The sequence below is a fragment of the Anas acuta genome, chromosome Z, assembly GCF_963932015.1.
Source record: "Anas acuta chromosome Z, bAnaAcu1.1, whole genome shotgun sequence".
Lineage (NCBI taxonomy): Eukaryota > Metazoa > Chordata > Aves > Anseriformes > Anatidae > Anas > Anas acuta.
This window is the reverse complement of record NC_089017.1, coordinates 63,506,568-63,529,802: the sequence shown is the minus strand read 5'-3', so window position 1 is coordinate 63,529,802 and position 23,235 is coordinate 63,506,568. Positions and strand designations below refer to the sequence as shown.

The 23,235-nt window shown below is 49.5% G+C and overlaps 1 protein-coding gene and 1 long non-coding RNA gene across 8 annotated transcripts; one reads left to right on the top strand and one right to left on the bottom strand.

Moving 5' to 3' along the window:
- The first annotated feature begins 157 nt into the window (after positions 1 to 157).
- LOC137847821 (uncharacterized) lies at positions 158 to 5,219 on the top strand. The gene is made up of 2 exons (XR_011091086.1): positions 158 to 465; positions 2,626 to 5,219. It is a non-coding gene; the product is annotated as an uncharacterized lncRNA (long non-coding RNA).
- On the bottom strand, positions 1,752 to 22,600 carry TBC1D2 (TBC1 domain family member 2). 7 transcript variants are annotated; one of them, XM_068666370.1, is made up of 16 exons: positions 22,494 to 22,600; positions 21,433 to 22,144; positions 20,764 to 20,851; positions 19,746 to 20,241; positions 18,965 to 19,097; positions 18,338 to 18,479; positions 16,585 to 16,721; positions 15,771 to 15,958; positions 14,280 to 14,666; positions 13,303 to 13,413; positions 10,864 to 11,051; positions 9,320 to 9,790; positions 7,919 to 8,039; positions 5,325 to 5,510; positions 4,540 to 4,661; positions 1,752 to 3,821 (listed from the first exon to the last, which is right to left on the bottom strand). In XM_068666370.1, exons 4-16 carry the CDS (start codon positions 20,154 to 20,156, stop codon positions 3,620 to 3,622), a joined length of 2,799 nt encoding a protein of 932 aa, XP_068522471.1. In that variant the 5' UTR covers positions 20,157 to 20,241; positions 20,764 to 20,851; positions 21,433 to 22,144; positions 22,494 to 22,600; the 3' UTR covers positions 1,752 to 3,619. The 7 variants fall into 7 exon arrangements, with proteins under 7 accessions (XP_068522471.1, XP_068522473.1, XP_068522474.1 ...); XM_068666372.1 differs by having other exon boundaries at positions 21,964 to 22,144; XM_068666373.1 differs by lacking the exon at positions 20,764 to 20,851.
- Between the last annotated feature and the right edge of the window lie 635 nt (positions 22,601 to 23,235).

Sequence of the window (23,235 nt, the reverse complement as noted above, 5' to 3'; positions counted from 1 at the left end):
GGACCTTACCACTATCTCAAAGCTTCCTACCCCCTTGGCACCAGAAGGCATCAACAAGGAGGTTTGTGTTACTAAATTAAAGCCTAACACCTGAGCAGATACTGACTCACCAGGGAACTTTTGGGGAGCTCAAGGTGAGCCTTCGCAGCTGGCAGGAAGCCGCTGGTGAATAACAAGGAGAAATGGGAACTTTGTCTCGCTGGCTGCGGTGGGACAGGGGACCCCTCACCCCAAAAGTGGCTGGCTGTACTGCTTCCCTCTCTGCAGAGCTCCTGGGGCTGGGCGGGCAGTGCACAGGGGTGGTTTCATGACTGAGCCTTGAAGCGTGGCCCACAGCCTGTGACTGAACTCCAGGAAAGGGCTGAAATTACCTCTGAGGGGATTAAGTTACGTCAGCTCCACCACTGTGGCCCCGCTGTGGGAAAGAGGTTTGTCTTCTGGCACCTGACACTTCCCCAGGCCAGGGTGAGCTGATGTTCTGCAAGGGAGGCCAGAGCAGTGGGAAATGGGAAGGGAAGGGAAGGGAAGGGAAGGGAAGGGAAGGGAAGGGAAGGGAAGGGAAGGGAAGGGAAGGGAAGGGAAGGGAAGGGAAGGGAAGGGAAGGGAAGGGAAGGGAAGGGAAGGGGGCAGAGAGCCCAGCGCACTGAGGGCAGCTCCTGCAGCAGGGCGTTGTTGCTCCCTCACGGGCAATGCCTTGTCCCTCTGCTCCGTCCTCCCCCTGAAAAGAAGCCCGAGCTTGGGATAAACATTAACCCAGCACAGAACAACCTCCTGGGCTTGCCTCTCTCCCGGGCAGCAGGCTGGGACACAGGAGTGGATTGAGTGGCTTTGCTCTGCACCAACACTTCTGCGGTCACGGGCTTCAGCTGCAGCACACGAAGGTAATGGTGGCTCAGGCCACAGATCCTTCCAGCCCAATGCCATCAGGGCCAGCGAGGGGGGGGAGAAGGGAAGCTTCCCAATGTCTACTCAGGGACTTTTTGGAGCCAGCAATGGATTTCTGTGCATTTGGCCACCCTCCCAACAGTTGGTACCCTCAAAAACATATAAATGTGGTGGCCCTAAGGTCCTGCAACGGATCTACAGATTAACTGCACGTTCTGGGACAATAAATAAATAAAAATCTGAACAGTTATTTTCGAGGCTGGAGCTGGTATCTCCTGTTTTAGGAGGCTTCATTTAAGAAGTAGTGATGTGTGTACAGCTAACTGTGGTGTGGAAAGAAACCCATTCTGTTCACAGGTGCCAGCACGGGCAGATGGAGTTACTGGGCTGTGCAAGCAGGTCAAACTCTTGTTTCCAGCCACAACAGTTGGCTGTGGCAGCACAAATTATACTCAGGCACGGTGCAGAAGTAACCTCTGCTCAGAACAGCACAGGATTTACTGGTGCTTACCTCTGGGCCCAGCTGGCATTTTGTGACCAGAGTGCGTAGGTTGAAGAGCCCCAAAGTCTGTGGAGCAGAAGGGAAGTGGCACAGCGCCTGTGAGGATAAGCCAGCTCTGGGGTGCAGGTCTGCAGAGGCTGTGCAGATATTCCTGCTTCCCCCAGAGCTCAGGCAGGAAACACCACAAACGCTTGGCTGGCAGTGTGACCCTCAGTGAATGCACACGTGGAGCAAGGCTGAGACAAAACAGAAGAGAAACTGCTAACAGCGCTGGAGCGTCCTTCCCTTCTGAGTTCAACTAAAAATCACTTCCAGTTTTTCCCATCAGGGACAAGCTCCGCTCGAACACATTGGTGCTTACATCTTCTTTAGAAAAGTTTAATTTATTTTTTATAGGTCATTATGTAACACAAATAGACCAGTGCGCATTCATACACCACACAGACATGTCAGACTAGGGTTTGGTCTGACAATGCATGTTTTAAGTGCCTTTTTTAAAGAATGTAGGGACAGGATGGAAGGAAAAGAAAAAAATCAGCTGCTGCAAAAGGCTCTTGAAAAAAATACAGTTGTAAGTGTGGTCCTAATTTCCATGTCTTGATTTAAGAGAGAATGCCTCTCAAAACTCTGTAACAGCACCCTGTATGTGTGCGCATGCATACACACAGCAGTATGCATTAATTGGATTAGCAGTACAACCTGTAAAGAAAAACCTTCTGAGCTTCTCTAGCTACACGGCATCCTTTTGAAAGCAGTGTTTCTGTTTGAGATACTGTGGAAGGACTCGAGTAACATTTTCTTCTCACCCCAAGCTCTCAGTGTGAGCAGATGTTGATGCCACACGGTGGATTTACCCCACTCCTGCCCCTCTAACCTGCTGCAGGGCTCCCAGTCTCCCCAGAGCCTCATCTCCACTTGGGTTACGTCCACACGGTGCGATCGACCTCTAGAGGTCTCCGCAAACTCAGGCTTTATCATTTTTGAGCCTGGCTGATTGGCCCAGCAGTGTCTGGGGTAGAGCTGAGGCAAGCAACCTGTCTCAGGTGAGCATGAGCAGAGGCCAGGGCTGTGAGTGCCTCCTTCCCCTTCCTCCTCCAGCACAGGTGTCTTGCAGCACAGGAGGGGTAAGTGGGGTGTAATTCGCTCAGGCAGGGCGTCTCCATGCACTTGACACATGGAGGCCAGCTGCTTGTTCAGGAAATATTAATGTTTTTTACTTTTGTGACCTTGTCCGAAAGGTTCCACCTGCAGAGTGCTGTACCCCATGGGGTCAGAGCACCACCAGCACTGGAAATTCGGGCACAGCAAAGAGAAAAGAGGGATCCCCTTCAAAACCTTGCAGCGTTCAAGTCAGAAGGAACATAATCATGTGGATTATGAACACAGAGACAGGGACATCAGTGCAGGGGTCCAGCCAAAGGCCACCAGAAACCACGGATGGCTCTGCTCAGATCCCAACAGAGAGTAGAAGCGCCTCCCAGAATTTCCCAGTCGGGCAGAGGACACACCTTGTGCTCCCGTGGGCTCCCGCAGGAACTGAAATGAACTGGAGAGGCGGCTCCACCCTCCCACACCTCATTTCACTTGTCCCAGTCTGAGCCCCACAGGAAGACGTCCTCCAGCTCCCAGGCCTTCCTCAGCCCCAGCAGTCACCCAGGGAGCGTGGCGTGACCCAGCGGCTGCAACGTTAAAGGCGTGCTCTCCTGGCAGGATAGCCTCTGATGTGTTCAAAGAGCAGGTCCCCTCCTCACCAACTAAGCAGCTTTGGGTACCAGTGAGGGACTGTTCTCAGATTATGTGTTTTTTTGTTTGTTTGTTTTGTTTTGTTTTGTTTGTTTGTGGTTTTTTTTGTTTGTTTGTTTGTTTTTTCTGGTGATTTTACGTGTACAGAAAGATCTCTTTCAAGCCTCCATCAGAAAAGGTGGAAAAGCCCTGCCTGGCTGGGTCACTTGCATCATGCCAGCGCCCGTCAGGGTGCTGGTACTGCTGGTACCTCCTGCAGATCTCCAGCTGCAGTCCAGCATTGCACGGCACAGGACGGGCAGGAGGGGGAGAAGTACAGGAGAGGATGAAGCTCCTCTACCACCTCCATCATCACAAAGCCTGGGTCAATCCCCAAATGGTCCTGTACCTATAGCCTTGCTTCCTGGGGCAGACGAACTCCTGCTGTGATCACCTGTGCTGCCTCCATCTCTTACCGACAGCTGCTTTCGGAGACAAACTCTGTTTCTGCTAAATCTCTTCTTCCTCTTCGCTGACAGCGTCCTGCAGGTCCTGAGGCCCCTGCTCTGCTCTCTCTTTGACGTAGGCTGCCTTGATCTGTTCCAGCTCGCACAGCTCTGTCTCCAGCTCTTCCCGGTGCATTGTCCGCCGGTTCCTCAGCAGCTTCATGGGGAAGGGGTTTAACTCATTGAAGGCAATGTTCATCAGCTTCCTGCAATGAAGAGAGGCCTGGTGACCACAGTTACTGCCTGAGATGTTAACAGATACCCAAGAGTTTTAAGAGAGGGAGGCTTTTCCAGACCATCTACCTCTGCCGCAGATTGCACTTGGCTGCCCCAGGAGGCTGCAGAGAGCACAGCCTCATATTTCAGCTCTGGGGTCAACAGCCACTGAGCCGCAGAACCACGACTGAATCACAGGCGCTGCTTCTAGCACAGCACCAGCCCAGGCGTAACTTTTTGGGTACCAGCATGCAGCAGTCAGCAAGGAGCTGGGCTATCAGAAGCCATCTCTGATGGCCCCTGGAGTAGGAACAGGCTGCTCTGTTCAGCTCGTCTGATTAAATAAATGTTCCTCTCATGCACGCGTTGTCACCACAGGTTGTGAGTAGCTCTCTGCTCCCAAAAACCCCGACTGCTACACCTGAGAGAAACCCAGCAGGGAACAGAGAAAGTTCCTGCTGCTGGAAAAAGAAGGCCGGCCCAGACTTTGTGGCCTGGTCTGCAGCAGCATGCCTTCACCCTAGCCCAACAGGCTTTAAGTAACAGCATGCAGAAAAAGTCAGAAAGGAGGCACGTTGTCAATGTCCTGGTGACCTGCCAGTGCATGCATCTCTCTTAACAGACTGGTCACAACTCCTTTCAGGCTGACCTAAGAGGCAAGCAAGCACAGGCCCAGAGTAAGAGGCTGACTATACCCCACAGTCCTACCTGCCATCCACGATCATCCTTGTGAAAAAACGCAGGTACTGGTAAATCTCCACATTGTCATGAATCCTCAGGATTTCCTCCTCGTTGTATTTAAAGATTGCGAGAGCATAGCGGAAAATCACCTGGAAGGTTGAAAAGCATTTCAGTTGACAAAGTCTTAGGCAGCTGAGGGATCAGCTTATAACATGGCTTAAAACACGGGGTGAGGAAGACACCACTGCAGTTCATGCTGGTTGCTGGGCTCCTGCTGTACTCTACAGGCTGCTTTAGGGTGGGCCTAAAAAAAAACAGAGCTGATCTCACAGGAATGACCCTCTGTTTGCTAATTTACAACTCCAGAGCACACCTGATGCTCCAAAAGGACCCCACAGGGATCTCACAAGGGTTCTCCCATTCTCCCTACGCACTGGTGCAACACAAGACTCACATTTTTTCACAAGTGCTAAATCTCTGCCCGTCTTCTGCTCCCTGTATCTGTCCCCTCTCAGCTAGGTCTGGGTTGCAGAGTAGAAGACACCGTGGCCTTTCAGAAAACTGTTTCTAGCATGACTACATGCTAAAAAACATGAGGGGCACTACACACATGGTATCAGGGACTAGGACTGCCTGCAGGCAGCAACTACACAGATGGATGGCAGGGAGGCACCAAGGCACTCCACCAAACAGTCAAGGTAGGACAAGAGGCTCAACCCCCCATCTCTCTGACACATGTGGACATCCTTCGCTCTGCTGTCACATCACAGAAGTAGTGCAGAAGGAAGGGAGGCCTAGATTCAGGGTTTTACCTTAGTTCCTTCATACAAGAAGGCATCCCACACTCGCAGGAGGATGTCGCTGACCAGGCTGTCCACAAAGGCCACCAGAAACCAGTTGAAGGTGATGAGGGAGACATCAATCTGATGCTGCTCGAAATGAGCCGTGAGGCGAGGCAGCTTCTCTGCCAGGAAGTCTTTGAAGACTCTCTGATCTACCTGAAGTTGACAAAAAAGAAAACAATGAATTATCTGTTAAAAGCAGTCCTGGTGCTGAAGGAGAGGAACAACGCAGCAGGACAATGAGCCAATTGCATGAGCCAAGACACAGAAATGCAGTCAGCGAGGTCCTTGACTCATGTTTATAAAGGCTTCATCTCAAGGAAGTTATGGTTTCGTGAGCGGAAGTGCTACAGAGCAAGAACAGGGTTAGGTCTTTCCCTGTACCACATCATACCACTGCCCCAGCTCTGTCAGCCCAGTTACCTTTGAGCCCGTAGTACAAACCAGACAAGGTAATATGCTTTGGTCTTTAAAACCCACAAGAACTAAATTTTGATTTTCTCAACCAGCTTTCACTTTATCAAGCCAACCCACAAAGCATCACCCTAGACCCTCCTCTTCACTTTCTTCTTGGATAGACTTACAGAGGCCAAACATGAGCCCAGGAAGTCTTACCAAAAAAAAGGCTCCCTCAGCTGACGGTCTTTTATCACCAAATGTAGAGGAGCTTCTGTGTCCTCCACCCTGCTGCTGTTTTCCCTGGCAATCACTGTGCTGAGTGTCAAGTGCTGTCTATTAAAATCTCACTGCTAACCCTACCTGCTCCAGATCACTGCAGCACAGACATCTTGCTGTCTGCACAATGATTTGGCTGCTTCCCAAGTCTCTGTGGGCTGGCCTCTTCACCGGCACACCAATGTACCAGTAAACACCATCAATTCAGTAGCAGAATCACTCACTCTCCACTACTGATGCTTGCAGCCTCCTCCACTGCGAGCCCACAGCAGAAACCCGTTTCTCTGTGAAAGGACCACACACAGTAACGAGACCGAGGTGATGGCCAGGCGCGCCAGGCTGGGCACTGCTGGGTGTGGGTGGTAGGGTCACACAATTACACTTCCACGGAGCTAAATGGAATTTATCCTGGCTCTGCGCACATCTGGGAGGACACTGTACATCTGATACAAGACAACACACCTTGAAAACCTTGAAATCCAGGAACTTTGAACCAGAAGGATGAGTTACTTATAAAACTTTTTATATCAAATGGCCACAGAGCTTTTGATATGCAGGAAAAAAAGAAAAAACAAAAAACAAAAAACTGACATGCAGCCCCAAAGCCAGAATTAACACTGCATTTGATCATGAACTGAAGCAGAGTGAATATAAAAATAACAGTATATAAAAATACCAGAAGCACAGGGCACTCCAAAAGATAGGGTGAGGTTTCTAAAGAAAAATGCGATGGGCTCCAGAATGGCATTTTCTTCATGTTTGGTTCTACATCTGTCAGAATTTGCCACTTCACTTTTTCGCTTTTACTGGGCCCTCCTTACAATAAATTCTTCCTTCTGACTAACCTGGCCTCCAGGCTGTTATTCAGGAGTGCTACTCAGTTTCTTAACTACTCTGTATCTCTGTAATGGAAGGTGATGTCAGCTGTCCTGTGAGAAATCAAACACATTGCAAGCTCACAGCATCATAGACTTGTGAAAGGGTTTGGGTTGGAAGGGGCCTTAAAGACCATCCAGTTCCAGCTGTGAGAAACAAAGTTGTGTTTTTGCACTAGGAGGTGTTTTTGCAGTGGAAAATTCCCCTAACCTTGCATATTCAAAAGTGCTTGTGTGGCACAGCAGTGTGGAGTATGTTAAGCAGATAAGGGGAAGGTCCCACTGTCCCAAAATAAGGAGGATAGCTAAGAAAAACAGGATGAGCAGTACAAAAATCAGTAAAAACAAAAATCACGGGCTCTCTAGTCAGGAGAGAAGAAAGGGGAAAAAAAAAAAAGGAAAAAAATTAATGGTTGGTCAAATTAAATTGTACATTTGTGGTGTAGAAGTGTGTTGAGTAGGCTGTGAACCTGCAGTACTCAGACAATGAGGAAACAGAGGAGAAATCAGGTGTCTGGTAATAGGGAACATAAAGTTATGGTAAACTTTTACTCTGTGCTCCTGCTTGCAGGACACCCGCCATTGCAATTGCAAATAAAATAGCTTCACAGAAGATCCTGTCTGAAGAAAATTGTTAAGATTTTTCTTACACAGCCTCTGGCCACGGGCAGGGACCCCTCCTGCTAGTCCAGGTTGTCCAAGGCCCCAGCCAGACAGGGATGGCTCATCCACAGCTTCTCTGGGCAGACTGTGCCAGGGCCTCACCACCCTCACAGTGAAGAATTTCTTCTGAATATCTAATCTACATCTCCCCTCTTTTGGTTTAAAGCCATTACTTCTTGTCCTGTCACTGCAGGCTCTGGGTATCAAGCTGGGAGGAGCAGCACGGACTGAGGCTCCCCTCCTCTTCAGACTGCTCCTGGCTGCATTGCTGGTGCCCAGGTGAAACAAGTCGGTTGATGGCCTTTAAACCTCTAGTGTAAATCATGGCAGAAGTGAGAGCACCCAGCTCACCTGTGATGTTATCAGTGTGTCGCTGTAGTAGTCTGCTGGCATCAGGTTCTCCACAATGTGGACGAGGCACCAGAAAGCACTTTCCTCATCTTCCAGGACCAGCAGGGCAACAGCTGCCAACCTGTGATGGACAGGACATGGTGAGGCAGTGCAGCACTGCAGGACGAGACACAGGTCAGCACAGGTAGAGGGGAATCCAAGAATCCTCTTGGCTTGTCTCTAGCTCCGTGAGAATCCAAAACATCAGACGTAGGAGGAGAGTAGGTCAGACAGTGATCTGTTCTGCGGGTTTCTGAGGAAGCCAAGGGTTAGTGACTTTCTTTCCTGTGTGCCTCTGTCAGCAAACATGCAGCAAATACAGGGCTGCTGTGACAAAATGAGAATCCCCAGCTAAGAGGATGTCCTGCAGACCCTCAGAGTTGGCAAGGTGTGCTGATCATGGCTATGTCAGTGTGGGAAACGGCTCACGCAGAGATATTCCATGACATGGCTCACCCCTCCCCTCCTATCCATCCTCCCTAACCCCCTTTAGCTCTGACTTTTAGCCAGACTGACTTTAGCTCCAGTTTTAGCCAGATGGGAAACGTTCAAGGCCAGGCTGGATGAGGTTCTGAGTAAACTGCTCTTCTGGAACATGTCCCTGCCCATGGAAGGGGGGCTGGACTAGATGATCTTAAGGGTCCTTTCTAACCTAAATCATTTTATAGTTCTGTGACAGCTAATATCAGGGGACCTCTAGAGTGGCAAGTGTCATTCTGAAGACCACCCAAAGAGCAACAGGAATAGCTTAAACAGACTTTCCTCATGTGTGAAGATCCAACCAGGAATTCCTTTCCTGCAGCTATTGTCTGATATCCTTCTTCCTCAGCCACACACTTTTAAGAACTCTATTTTTATCTTTTCGGTAGCCAGAATTTGTTAAGTAAAAGTGGAAGATCCCCTGAGCCTTCCCTTCACCAGACAGAACAAGCCCAATTTTCTCAGCTCCTCCTCAGGTGTCATGTGCCCCAACCCTCTCATTCCTAATGCTTCCCATTTCCTTCAACTCTTCTCAGAAAAAGGGAACACCAGGGTGCTCTGCTGAGCACATTACGAGTCAGAAATTCAGTTCTACCCTCCAGCTGTTATTTTGGGACTGCCTCACTCCGTCTCCCAAAGCTGTTCCTTCCTATTCTGGAGCTATGGAGGAGCCAAACAAGTGCATCCTGCTGTGTGCTATATCCCAGCAACAACACTGGCTGGAAAATGACACCAGATGCAGAACTCTGCAGGAAAATACCTAGAGCCAGTACGGATCTAGAGAGAGAGATGAGTCTGGGACTGCATAAATCAGAGCTTAGCCCAGGTGTCTACACCTTCTCAGTGCTCTCCCACGAAGAAGCAGCACACCTTGTTCCTCACCTGTTCAATCCCTGGCAGTACCCGATGGCAGGATTGTGCCAGGAGAATGCCAGCAGCACCCTCCGGAGCTTGGGGATGAGCTGGGAGGTGGGAGAGGAGAAATATTTGTTGTTGGTCAGTGTCCGGGGCAGGTCAAGCTCAATCTGCCTGCAGGCAGGGTGCTCGGTGCTCTTGCTCTGCCTCAGCAGCCGCTGGTAGTGGTCTGGCAGGCGGCTGCAGTGCCGGCTGACGATCCACCTCCAGACCCGCTGCCGATGCTCCACAGGAATGCCGCTGCGAATGAGGCCCTTCAGCTCTGCAGAGGGGCTCAGCTCCCCTACGCCGTTCCACCTGTCACGGAGGGGCTTCTCCACCACCTCCTGGCTCCGCAGGTTGTTGGACTTGATCTCCAGGGCTTGGATTTTGGCCAGAAGTTTCCAGTCCTCGACTTCGTAGTCAGGCACAGTCATAAACCCATACTCATCGTACTCGCTGGAAAGGCACAGGGCTGAGGTTAGTTCAAAGGCCAGTTCCCTGCCAGGTTCCTGTCACCCACGCCAGAGCTCAAGCATCCTCCCTTGCTTCTCTGGCAGCTAGGTGGAAGAGCCTGCTGCCTCAGGGCCATGAAGGCAGAGCAACAGCACAGACGTATGAACTCAGGTGTAGCTTTGCTCTGAGCTACAGCCTGACCCCACCAGACCTCTCTCACCCTGTCTGATCTCCTACCTACCTTGCTTAACCTGTGTACCTTCTCCTTACCACATGCTAGTGCAGAGGGAGTTCTCCAGGAAGGGACTGCAAAGGCCTCAGGGCATCAGAACAAAGAGCAGAGATCCACAGCCCTTTCAGATGTCTCCCTGTGCACCATGCAAATCTCTTACTAACCAGAAAACCCCAAGAGTGATGATAGTAAGGCTTGCTGAGCGTTTGTGCATCATCCCTGGCAAGTGATGACAGTACGTGAGAGAACAACACAAAACCATGCCAGGGGAGGTTCAAACTGGCCATGAGGAAACATTTGTAGAGCTTAGGGATATGGTTTAGTGGGGACTGTTAGTGTTAGGTTAGAGGTTGGACTCTATGATCTTGAGGTCTCTTCCAACCTAGAAATTCTGTGATTCTGTGATTCTGTGATTTCTGTACTGGGAGGGCAGTTAAACAGTGGGAACAGGCTTCCTAGTGAGGTGGCTGGTGCCCCATGCCTCTCAGTGATCAAAAGTTATTTGGACAATGCCCTCAAACACCTGCCTTAACTTTTGCTTGGCCCTGAAGAGGTCAGACAGTTGGACGTGGTGGTCTTTGAAGGTCCCTTCCGACTGAATTATTCTGTTCTGTTGTGTTCTAGTCAGGCCACATGCTGGGATACTTGCAAGGTATCATTATATTGATCAGATATCCACTATTTCCACATCACCTCACCAAATGAGCTTCCTCTACCTCTCCTCACAGGTCATGGCTCCAAGTCCATGCTGTAGAGCTGCCCCCAGATCCTTCTTGCCCGCGCATTCCCCTCCAGTGCTGGACACTTGTGAGGGTGGAAACGCCCCCGTGCTCTTGCCTATTACCTCACAGGGTTCAGGTTCAGACCTTCTTCTGCTCCCTCCTTCACATCCCACTGGAGCGCTTCCTGGATGAGGTTCCTCACCAGCTCAGCGTCGGAGCTGGGCAGGCCAGGCACGGTCTCCTGCAGCTTCCGCAAGACCGTCAGGTATTTGCTCTCCATCTGGCAGTTTCGGGCTTGCAGGCAGGCACACTGATGGGAAAAGAAGAGGGAATGAGCTGCCTCACTGATGTTCTTCCTGTACTGCCTCTGCTCTCTGCTGGTCTTGTCCACACATCAAGCAAAGACTCCTGAACAGCAAGGCCCCTGAGAACACATCCAGAAGTTTTCACAGAAATTGCAGGCATGAATGGACCGCTGTGGTCAATGAACAAGCACAAGCCTCATTAGCGAGCACACATCAGCAGTTGCTTTTTGAGGCTTTTCGAGTGGGAGACCCAATACAGCACCACCTACTTACCTCATGAATTGCACCAGTGGGTGGCCATATCCCAGGCAGCTCAGCTCAGAGACACCACTGCAGCTGAGCTCTCCGCAGGCTTTTCCCCTCCTTCTTAGACAAGTTCTCTACCCCACACTGAGGTGTACCATGACAAAATACACCACTCAAGGGACTGAGCTGGGACCATGCGATTTGCAGGACACAGACAAGGTGAACACATGCCCCACAGCAACCCCAGTCCCATCACACTGATGCAGGTTTCTCAAGCTCAACCGAGTTCAAACAGAGCAAGACAGTCCCTGCTGCCATCATACTCCAGGGCACAGAGAGACAGAGAGAGAGAGAAAGAGGTAGAAATGAGGATTGTTATCCGTTGTTACTGTTATTGTGATTGTTAACTCACAACTGAGAAACTAAGGCCACAAAGGTGACAAGACTCACCCAATTAGTGTTTCACAGGAACCACAGTGAAGATTCCTGCTCAGTGGGAAGCAGCAGTTGAAAACAAAACAAGAAAAAAATCATAGAAAGAATTAGGCTGCATATAGGGGGGAAATAAATGAGTGTAGGATACCGTCATGCTACCACTTTAACCAGCCTTTTGCCTCAAATCGAACACATCAGTCTGATTACTTTCCTTCTGAAGGTTACAGCAGGTGCAGGATCAGAGGAAGGCAGTAAACTGAGGTAGACAGGATTTCAAAAGACTAGGAAGCAAACAGATACAAGCATGACAATAACACCCCAAAGGCAGCTGTTTGCCCTGTACTAGAATCCAAGACTGTGGAGACATCCCTTGAAACCCAGGAAGGAAAACCCAAGGAACAAACGCCAGACTCAGAAATTGGTTCAGAACCAGCAGGTAGGTTTGTCTGAGAGTAACCAGGTTATGCAATAAAGCTCAAGCTTAAGATGAACTCTGAACTAGCTGCAGGATCTGAGAGTCCTGACACCTGACAGTGCCAGGCCTCCTAGAGAAATCAAAACTAGATGGAGGCAGCGTGCAGTCAGCCTGCCAGCTCTCAGGAAACTTTCCTCATTCCCTGATGTCCTGGTTTCAGTTAGAATGGAGTTGATTTTCTTCCTAGTAGCTGGTGGAATGCTGTGTTTTGGCTTGGGATGAGAAGAGTGCTGATAACACCCCGATGTTTTAATTGTTGCAGAGCAGTGCTTATACCAAGCCAAGGACATCTCAGCCTTTTGCTCTGTCCTGCCAACACGCAGGCTGGGGGTGCAGTAAGAGCTGGGAGGGGACAGACCCAGGACAGGTGACCCAAACTAGCCAAAGGGGTATTCCATACCATCTGACGTCATGCTAAACAATATATAGGGGTGGCTAGCCGGGGGAAGGAGGCCGGACTGCTCGGGGTTAGGCTGGGCATCAGTCAGCGGGTGGTGAGCAATTGCATTGTGCATCACTTGTTTGTACATATTAGTAGTATTATTAGTATTAGTACTATTATCATCATTGTATTATTATTATTATTATTATTATTATTATTATTATTATTATTATTATTATTATTATTATTATTATTATTATTATTATTATTATTATTTTCCTGTCTTATTAAACTGTCTTTATCTCAACTCCCAGGCTTTACTTTCCATTTCTCTCCCCCATCCCAGAGAGGGAGGGGGAGGGTGAGCGAACGGCTGTGTGGTGTTTAGCTGCCGGCCGGTTAAACCACGACACCTGAGCATACTGTAATTTCTTTATTTGCTTCCAAAAGCATAGCTGAAATGCAGGAATCTGGGTTACGTTTCAGCATACCTAAGACTGAGTTTTGCAAGTATTTTACTTTGACTGAAAAAAAAAATAATTATAATATCTAATTTGGGAACAACACAAAGCAGAGAAAACATTATGCTAAAAAAAAAAAAAGCATGTTAGGAAGAAAGCTGCTTCTTGGTGTGTTTTGTATCAATATCCATTCCAGTGTCCGTTCTGGAAAGAAATAAGAAAAAGCTCTCCCCAAGAAAAAAGTTATTTTGCCTCACCTTCATCAGAAGCGCTTTTTCATTCTCAGCAGCGCTTGTCCACAGCCGGGTAACCTGGTGGATCTCCGAGTTGAGAAACTGGTTCTGGGTTTTGTATGCATCAATATCGTCCTGCCACAAAGCAAAACAGTCACAAAGGGACAGCTCTTGAGTGTCCCAAGAGGGAACTGAGGTGTGGAGTGTGTTAGGGACACAAAAATATCTCAAAAATACCATGTTCTGGGAAGAAGACAGGACTTCCCAGGACAAATACTAGCTATGGAGGAAATCAAGGCCCAACATTAAATAGAAATGTCATACATAGAGAAGACACCTGGAAAATCCCAAGTGCACTGTACGTATGTGCCTAGAAAACACAGATACAGCTGGGTGATATAAAGCTAGAGAAACACCTAAATGAGATGAAGAATATAGATGTTTTGTACTCTTTAAAAATATAAATAAATAAATAAATAAATAAATAAATAAATAAATAAATAAATAAAAAGGATAAAGATCTTAGCCCCATGGGTGGCAGCAAAACACTCTCCCACAACCAAGTAAGTGGCTCTTCTAGAAATCCTCCACCACATGCTAGCAGTTCGTTACAACAGTGCAAATGGTGACAATACAACAGGCTGGATTTGAAAGAACCAGGATGTGTCAGGAAAACGTTGGCAAGAGGGAAACGCACATCAACAGAGCCAGTGATCACAGCTAGTGAGACTGCAGCAAGGGGAACAGAAGAGTGAACAAAGAGGTGGGCACTCAATGGGGACATGAAGTCAAAGAAAGCAGACAGAGGGCTGAAGCTGAAACTAACCTGGATGCTTTTAAGAACCCTATTAGAACCAGATGAGCCCACCCTGCCTCTGATGTGGAGACAGACAGAACACCTAGAGAAACACGTTCTCTGGTTTCCACGAGGAACAGCCTCCTGCTGAACCAGAGGGTAGAGAAATGGGAGCTTCCAAATGACTTGTATCATCTCCACACACCTTCAGATGCTCAATCTCCTCCTGCTGCTTATACAACGTCTCGGCCGTGATTGTGTTGGCTTCCTGCAGGGGATCAGAGAGCTCTCGGGCCATCTGCTCTGTCAAGGCCATGATGACTTCTTGTTTGGCATGGTTCTTCTCCATCAGATGCTGCACGTGTTCTTTGAGCTCTTGAATGTGGCTGTCTCTCAGCGCAAGCATCTGCTCGAGCTCTTTCTTCTCCTTCTCAAGAGCTTCCAGCCGACTGGTGAGGTCAGCAATCTGTCGCACTTTGTGGCGCACCAGCTCCAGCCTGTCCTTATCTTCTGCTGCAGTGAGATACATGCTAGATACTCGCTTCTCCTGCTGGGCCGCCTCCAGGGCTTTGTGGAGAAGTTTAACCAGCTCCTGGAAAAGGAGTGCAAAGCCATCGCATCACAGCCCAGGGTACCGGCAGCACGGACACTACAGACCCCAGCAGAAATGAGTGAACAGCAAAAGATTCTCAGGATCTCAGAGCTGCCTCCTTTCAGAAGCAAAAGTGAATGCAGCAACCTTGGCATCACAGCATCCCCCTAGCAGAGGTGCTCTGCTCTCAGAGCTAGGCCTGAAACGTCTTTGCAGCAGACCACAGGCAACTTGACTTTAGGTGCATTGCTAGTAAGGGACCTGCTGCTCCAGCTTTCAGCAACTCACCCTTCCTGGGAGGCCCAGCAGAAACCAGAGTAGCTGGAGGTCAGCTCAGCAGTGTGGTAAAATGTAAGCAAAGGAAATAATGCAGTACACATCTCTCTCTGCTACCAGATGGAAATTAATGTACACATTTCAACTTGCCCTCTACCAGAGTCCTCCCTCGCTCCATCCCACACCAAGGCACAAAAGCTTGCCCCAGCACCGTGCTGCTGATTCAGGCTCTGCTGTCTCAGACATTTAAGGAGGCAAATCAAGGGTGTAACTTGATTGCCCCCTATGGGACCTGGCTCTCCTGGCTCTTCTGCTGGAAGAGCTACCAGCATCATTAGTGGGGAGCCCAGCATTGCTCCATGCATGTGGAGAAGAGAATCACTCAGGAGAGACAGCCCTTGCAGTGCCTCAAGTACTGGGCTTCTCCAGTCAAGTCACTTCTTAATTGTGGATCATCGTTCAAGAAAGTGTTAGCTGTAAAAAGCACAACTCAGCCCTGCAGTTCCTGCCAGCATCGTGGTACCTTACCCAGGACTGTGATTCATGTACAGACACGCCAGCATGACTGATACCTGCAGAACACACCTGGATTTGTTCAACCTCCCTTTTCCAGCCTCTCTGCTAGATGTGCTTCCTAGCAGTAGCTGCAGGACATCCCTTTTCCCCTTGTGCTGGGCACAGTCAGGCTACATAGAAAGGGGTAACACCAGGAAATTGAGCTGAGTGCCTGCTGAGCACTCCTCAGCCTAACACCAAGGCCAAGGGAGTCCCTGTGGCCAGTTTCAGGGTCCTGCCCTAAAAAAGTAGCAGACTCTTCATCACACTCACCTTCTGTGACTTGACTTCCTCCGTGAGCGTCAGGATCTGTTGCTGCAGCACACTCACTTTATCCATTGAGCTCCTCTCCCTGGACAGCTCCTCAGCCAAGCCTAGGAAGCCACTGTTCATCCACTTGGCTTTCCGGACCCAGTTCATCCGAGACTCCAGCCTCCCGTCCTCCGGGATCTCCTCCTTAACTGAAGGGAAACAGAATTCACTTACACAGAACGGCGTTGCTGCTATGAACTCTGGTGTCTTGCTACTGGGGGACACACCGCAGCTCCGCCCAGAGGACTGACACACAGGACAGAAAAAATCGACCTGCTGGGATCCACAGGGTTGAAGCACAGACAGTAGGGATCAACCACAGCTACATCCAAAACAAAGCCACGGTGCTTTATGGTACTTGCCAGCTCTCCTTGCACCCCACCCCCCCTGCAGACAGCAAATGCAAGTTAGCATCTGTGGAGAGCACAGTCTAAACTCCACAGCTCCACCACATGTTTGGGAAGGGTTGAAAAGGAATGTGATTGTGCAGCGGTTTGACTTCCAACTCAAAGAAATACTAGTACGGACTGGCATCACGGGTGGTATTTTTGCCTCTGCAGAAGATTCCAGAAGTAGGAGATAGGCAGATTCAGCCTGAAGCGGAGCAGAAAGTGTCATTCTTGTGCTAGAAACAATGGAAGGACCCTAAGACAATGTGACGAGTTCTCATGTCCCAGGACTATTTGCCACTCTGTCCTTCCCTCTCCTGCCAAGTCTGACCCTCTGGTAAATGGTGTCGTACTCGCACCAGCTCACACAGTTCAGTAACAGGCACCTGCACACTCTGCCTCCACTTCGGCCTCTTGCTCCTCATCCAGGCTCTCAGGGTGCTCCTGGAATTCACTGAAGTTAAAGATATTCCCATTGTTCCCCCGGAGCTGCTTGGAGACACAGATATTGTAGACAGTGTTTCTGAAACAAGAAGAGATCAAAACAGCCTTGTGAATAGAAGTCACGAACACTGCAGCCAGTGCATATGCAAACTGCCAAGTGCCTCACCCCTCCTCGTATCTCAGACTTACTCACATCCCACCCCTCCTCCAAGAACCTGTCTCCACCATGTGCTAAAGAAAATGAACTTTTGATGGCACCAGTGGATCTAAGGGGAAGAGGGGTGAAAGTGGTGGATATTAGCAAGGTGCCCCAATATCGGTACCAGCACAGCGGTGTGAATCAGGTGGGGATCTTCCCCGTGTCCTTGAGCCCTGCACATAAAGGCATCAGGCTGGAGGGAAGGATCAAAGCCAACTGTAGAGCAAGCATACTCAATCCCTCTGACCTCCTACCCTTTCCTTCGCTCACTGCAGAAACCCCCAGGTGCCAACAGAAGCTCAATTCACTACACCTTTGATACAGTAAAGTTTCAGGAACAAAATTGCAATCAGACCCAGAACCAGTCCATCACAGACTGTTACAGCTGCTGCTTTCAGATTTTGCCAGGAGAGCTAGGAGATGACTCTACAGGACCAGGCAGAACCAGCAACGTGCTAGTGTTTTCTGCAAAATCTATACAAGAGCGTGAGGCACTTGCCTATCTCTATCTCACACTACCCTGTGCTTTTCCCATGAAACAGGAGCAATTTCGGGATCCGACAAGCTTGGCTGAAATCACAAACACTACACTCATGAAGATCCAGCGACAGAGCCTGCAAGCTAGACAAAGATAAGGCTGGTGATGGGTTATGATTACAGTACTTTTAATTAGAGTGGGGAAGAACGAAAGTATAGCCTGCAAAAAGCACAGCTGAGACTAGTACTCTTTGGTCTCATGGAAGGTCTTTCCTCCTAACAGCATCAGATGGTAGCCAGAGTAGTGGTGGTACAAAACTACAGCCAACCTCCCCAGCAGAAACATTTGGCAAGCGCCAGGCTACCTGCTGCACCTGCAACCACTCACATGCTTTCAGTTATCTGTAAGTGACCAGGACACTACAGTTAAGGAGAGGTTGGTGGGGGTTGGTTTGGAGCAACAGCAGCTGCCCAAGGCTTGTAATTTGTAGCCCTGATGGAGCCACACCTCACAGTGGCAACCACAGTGTCAGTGAAGGTGGTGTGACTACTCACATTCTTGAAACTCAGCCAGGGGCAGCAAGCCGCGCAGCCTGAGGGCCATTTTACAGGCTCAAATGCCTTGTGCTTGGAGTTCCTGCTTTGCAGAGTATCCACGGTCCTTTGAAACCACCAGAACAGTCTCCTGTCGCTAGCCTACAGAGTACAGCTCAACCTGCTCACACACCTTTCCAGGAGTGATGCTCGGCTGCACCACGGCAGGCATGCTAACAACCAGCTGCAGAGGAAAGCTAAGCCAAGCTCTAGGAAAAACCTAGTGACCAGCCAGGACAGCTGGATGATGTGGAATGCACTGGAACAGAGGGATGTGAAGGAGCTTCCAGCAGGAAGTTTGTTTCTGCAGGGAATATCCTCCATAAAGCTGCTTCATGGTTTGCCTAGGGTCCCGTTTCACACAATACCCAACAGGTGAGGAAGGAAAAAAGTAGCTTGCACTGCAGCTCCCCTCGTGCACTTACTGTATCTCTGTCCAAGGGTGCTTCAGGGAGATGTTCTGCAAAGCAGTAGATGTCTGGGGTGCAGGCAGAGAGGCTGCCTTTAAACCCACCACTTCTGTTGGCGTTTTGACTGGAGGCATAAAGGCCTCACTGTCGACAACATCTACGTAAAAACAAACCAGAAGACAAGAGGCAAGTGAGCAAGACAGACCTGCATTGGTCTTCGGCTCCTTCGTGTCACTTAAGAGCCACATTTTCTTACAGCTAGACCTTCTGTGCACAACCTGCCAGGCAGAACAAAGGCAGCAGAGCAGGCTTCCTCTATTTAAGATCAAATTACAGAAGGTTCAGTACATTATCTGCTCAGGGACTACCAAGTGCCTTCAGCCATCAGTACCTGAGAATGACTAACTCTAAGCAATCAACCTTTAACCTCCTGAAGGAAGGAGGAACAGAGCTGTTGCTGTTCTTTCCTCCCAGCACTGCGTTTGATAGTTTTAATGTGCAGGTAGCATCGATCCAAGCAGTGATAGCTAGCAGCTGCTGTTTGAAAACCCGGCCAGTGCCTCTGTCTGCTTAGAGGTGAGGAGGACCATTCATCGCTGGAGAGCTGAAAGCAGAGGAAGGGCTGACACACGCAACACCTACTTGTTCTGTCAGCCAGGGGTTCATTCACAAGCTGGGAGCTGCCCACAGGAAATCTGCTCGGAGCATTGCAAAATTCCCAACGTCTCACTTGTAGCTGCTGCAGCCAGTACATCATGGCCTGCTTGCTGATTGCCTAAGAGAACACAGAACAGGAAGGAAGAGGGCAATCTCATCAGCATAAGATCATCAGCACCCTGTAGGGATGACCACCACGGCTCTCACCATGCCTGCAGAAATCAAGGCCAGCTGTGTCATGCCTACGCTACAGCCTCTGGTTTGGAAGGACTGAATAAACCCGCAGCATGGCCTTAGCAGCAGAACCTCAGAGGACAGCTGACCTTATTTTAAGCCCTTTTTGTTTACTGTGTTCCAAAGCTAAGCAGAAATGCTCCAGTTCTTTTAACTGGGGATCGCTCATGGAGTTCTCTCAATAGAGATTTTCACAGAGGTAAGAATCTAACAAAGTTCTTTGCTGGAGGAGCCACTTTATACAGGGGAGCTCATTTCTGTTCAGTAAGTTACCAAGTGGACTGCAGGGCTCTCTAGTAACTTTAATTCAGCACCCAATTTGACTTCTACTCCTATTCTTTTAAAGAAAAGTCATCTCACAGGCAGTGGAATCCCAGCCTCGCAAAAACAGTGCAAACAATTTAGGTCCAAAAGGCAACAGCGCAGGCTGAGGACTAAAGTGAAACTCACGCTGAGGTATGTTAGCAGAGATGTGTCTGTCCCAACAGGGAACGTTCTGCACCTGCCCCCAGAAGAAGATGCTGACCCTTACCTTCAACGTAAAAACTCTGCTTGGTGTTCTGATCTCAAAAACCCCTTCACCATTTTCCACCTTGCAGTCAAAGCTGGCGCTGGAGAGATCGATAGACCCCAAAGGGTTCACATCCTGTGCAGTTCTGTAGTACAGTAAGTGACATTTATTTTCATCATAGATGAACCAACGAGACTTCCAAGTCTTGATGGGACCCTTGATGCCCAGCTTATTTAAATAACCACAGAGTTTTTTTCTAGGTGTTTCTCTGCTGGGTTTCAGCTGTACATTTTCTGCTTCTCCAGGGGAGGAAAGCACGGCCTTCTCCTTTGCTGAGGCTCCACCGCTCCTGCTGTTGTCTGGGTTTGACTCTGCTAGCTTGCCTGGGACTCCAGCAAGGGGCCAAGTTCCACTTTCTGGTCCTTTTTTCATCTCTTTCAGGAAATATACACAGTATCAAATTGAAACAGTAAATTCTCTAGGTAAGTAAGCCACAGCAGATCCCAAATACCTCAACCTGCAGATGATGAAAAAAATGAGGAATGAGTTCAGGTCTAGCATCTGACAAAAAACACTCCCAAGCTTTCCAACTACCCAGCTAAGGTCCCAGGCTTCTACTTTTAGCCATCACTCTGTCCCTTCCTATGCTCAGATGATGTCTACAGATCTGTTTTCTCTGCTCAATTCCTAAACCAGCCCAGAGTAGCAGCTAAGAAGCAGTACCACAATCTCTCAGGTGAAAAGTAAGCCTGTGGGCATTTCAAATCAATAGCAATAACTGGGGGATCTGAAGCCCCAGACAATAATGTTAAGTATCAGCTGCAGAAAACGTGGTTACAAGCTCTGAAGGAACGTGTATTCAGGTCAAGAGATTTCAGGTAATCTTTCCACTGTGTGTCCAACAGATACTGATACGTTAAATCACAGTGTCTGGAGAAAAATCCCACCTTATGCAGCATCCTTTTACACTGTGCCAGCTGAGGACTGCTGTTAAATAGCCCGCATATCGTGTGCCAGGTCTCCATCCAGCAGGCCTTACCTGATGGATTATGCACCAGAGAAAGAAATGCTGTGATCCCTGCAGAATGGACTAGGTGGCTCAGCGGCCAAAGTGCCCTGCTGGGTTCCTGGGAGGAACACAACGTACAAGAGAAAACAGAAAAATAAGGCTGGAAGGAATTTGTAGAGGTAGTCTAGCCACCCTCTCAGAGAAGGTGCTGACTTCAAAGCTGTGTCTCACTGAAATTTATTCACGTAAATTTTGATCTCATGCAAGGATGGCAACTCTGCTGCATTTCTGGACACTCGTTGGAGAGCTTAACTGTAAGGCCAGTGTGATTTTTTTGCCAGCTGCACACAACAATGGCCCTTGTATAAAGAAAAATAACAATACTCCTGAGAATACCTATGAATATTTTGCAAGTTTTTTTGTTTGTTTGTTTGTTTGTTTGTTTTCCTTGCCTAAAAGCATGGTTTATACCGCAACTAGTGAAAGGACTACTAGAGGCTTTGGTTTAGTTACTATGGTATCTGAAGCAAATATGTAAACAAATAAACTGATACACTGTTAAGTTAGTGGAAATCCAATTGCAGCCACAAAACCACCAGACACAGCAGCCAGCACCGCGACGACAACAGGTCAGTGGTGATTAATACCATGAAGCACAAAGAGGCATTGCCCAAGCTCACACTTTTAGGAACAACTTACCCTCATGACTGAAAGAATGCTTGCATGTGTTAGCACTGGTTATGCCCCATCGTGATTACTGCTGCCTCCTGCTGTTCCCTCATTTTTAGAAATGAGGAAACTTTTTAGAAAACTACAGATAATGCTCACTTTTTTTTTTCTTTTCTTTTTTTTTTTTTTAAAGACAGCAAACTTCTTTCAGTCCACTCCCCTGCTGCTGAAAACATTCACAAGAGCCAGGAACAAGCTCCCGTCATGGAGGTGCCACTGCAGGAAAGCTTTTGAAGCAACTGGAAACTTCATTTCCGAGCTATTTTTGCCTGGCACAAAGGAATCATTATCAGGAGGAAGAAACAGTCTCTAATTTCCCTAACAGACCCCAGGGCTTTCAGGGTCAGTATCAGCGCAGGGACCTGCATTGCCTGGAGACTCCAGCACCCTTCTTCCTCCTGCCAGTGTGACGCTCCACGGGTCCACACCACGGTTTGAGGCGCCCTGTTGTAAGAGATCTGGTTAGACCTGCACTGCAAAGCACTCTAGAGGAGATCTCACCTCCTTGAGAGAAGCGGGGGCGACGTCCCGGGGAAGCCACCGTCTGCCAAGCACAGGGCTGCTGCTGCGGGCACCACCAGACGGGTAAACACCACCACAGCAAGAGAGGGGCTTCTCAAGCTTCCTTCAGCCCGCTCGCCGCCTGGGAACCGTCTGCAGGAGATCCTTAGCGGCGCTGGCACTGACTCACCCATGAAAAGGGAAGGATCAGCGCGGACCCTGCCCAGATGTTGGCAGAGCTGCGGCTGCCAGCCTTCCCCCCCCCCCCCCCCCGCCCCCAGTGCTGGTGCCTGGCACCGGGCAGCACTGCCTGGCACGGAGGGGAGATACGGAGATGGAGATGCTGGAGATGCTGGAGATGCTGGAGATGGCACAGCCCGGCATGGGGTGGGGGGGACATCGGCGACAGGCTGGGGGGCACCCGGGTGTCTGCACGGCCGGTGGGGTGGGGGGCACGGGGTGGCACACACACACACACACACACACACATATAGGTTGGGAAAGGGGCACGATATGCTCCGGGGGGGTACCTGCTCCGCCTGCACGATGCCAGCGGCCGCTGTCGCGATAGTGTCACGACGGTGTCACGGCTCGGCTGCGAGGGGCGGGACGGGGCGGGCAGGGAGCGGCCGGGAGGCGGCGGCGGCTGTGGGCGGTGCGGAGCTTGAGTTCTCGACCTGGGGAAAAGTGACAAATAATAGACAGAAAAAAATAATTAAATTAAAAAGTCCGAAGTGTCTTTTGTGTTGCGGGTGGCGGAAGTAAAGAGATTCGCCGCGACAGCCTGCTGGTGCGGGGGGGTTCACCTCAGCACAGGAGAGGGGTTTGGAGCAGGTGGGACACCTGAAATATCATCCAGGGGCACTAAAAAACGGGGCCACTTCGAGCTGGCGAAACCCCAAAAGTCAGAAGGATGGTGAGACCCTGCTTTCATGGTCTGCGTGCGTCCTGAAAATCAGGGTCGGGTGAGCTTCTGTCCCCCTGCTCCGCTGTGGGGGCAGGCGGTATGGGGCTGCTGCTCCGCCAGCCCCAGTGTGAGAATGGCTGTGAGAACCATGAGGAATTGGGTAAAGCATAAAATTTAATTTAATTTAATTAAAAAAAAAAAAAAAGAGGTAAAAAGCATGGAACTTGGTGCCATGGGAGGCTGGATGCTAGGCTAAAGAGTCTAGACCAACCCCTCAAGAAGCCTCAGGAAGAGGTGAAATGGGCTAGAACAAAACTGATTCATTCAGTTGGAAGGGTCTTTCAAAGATCAAGTCCAGCTGCCTG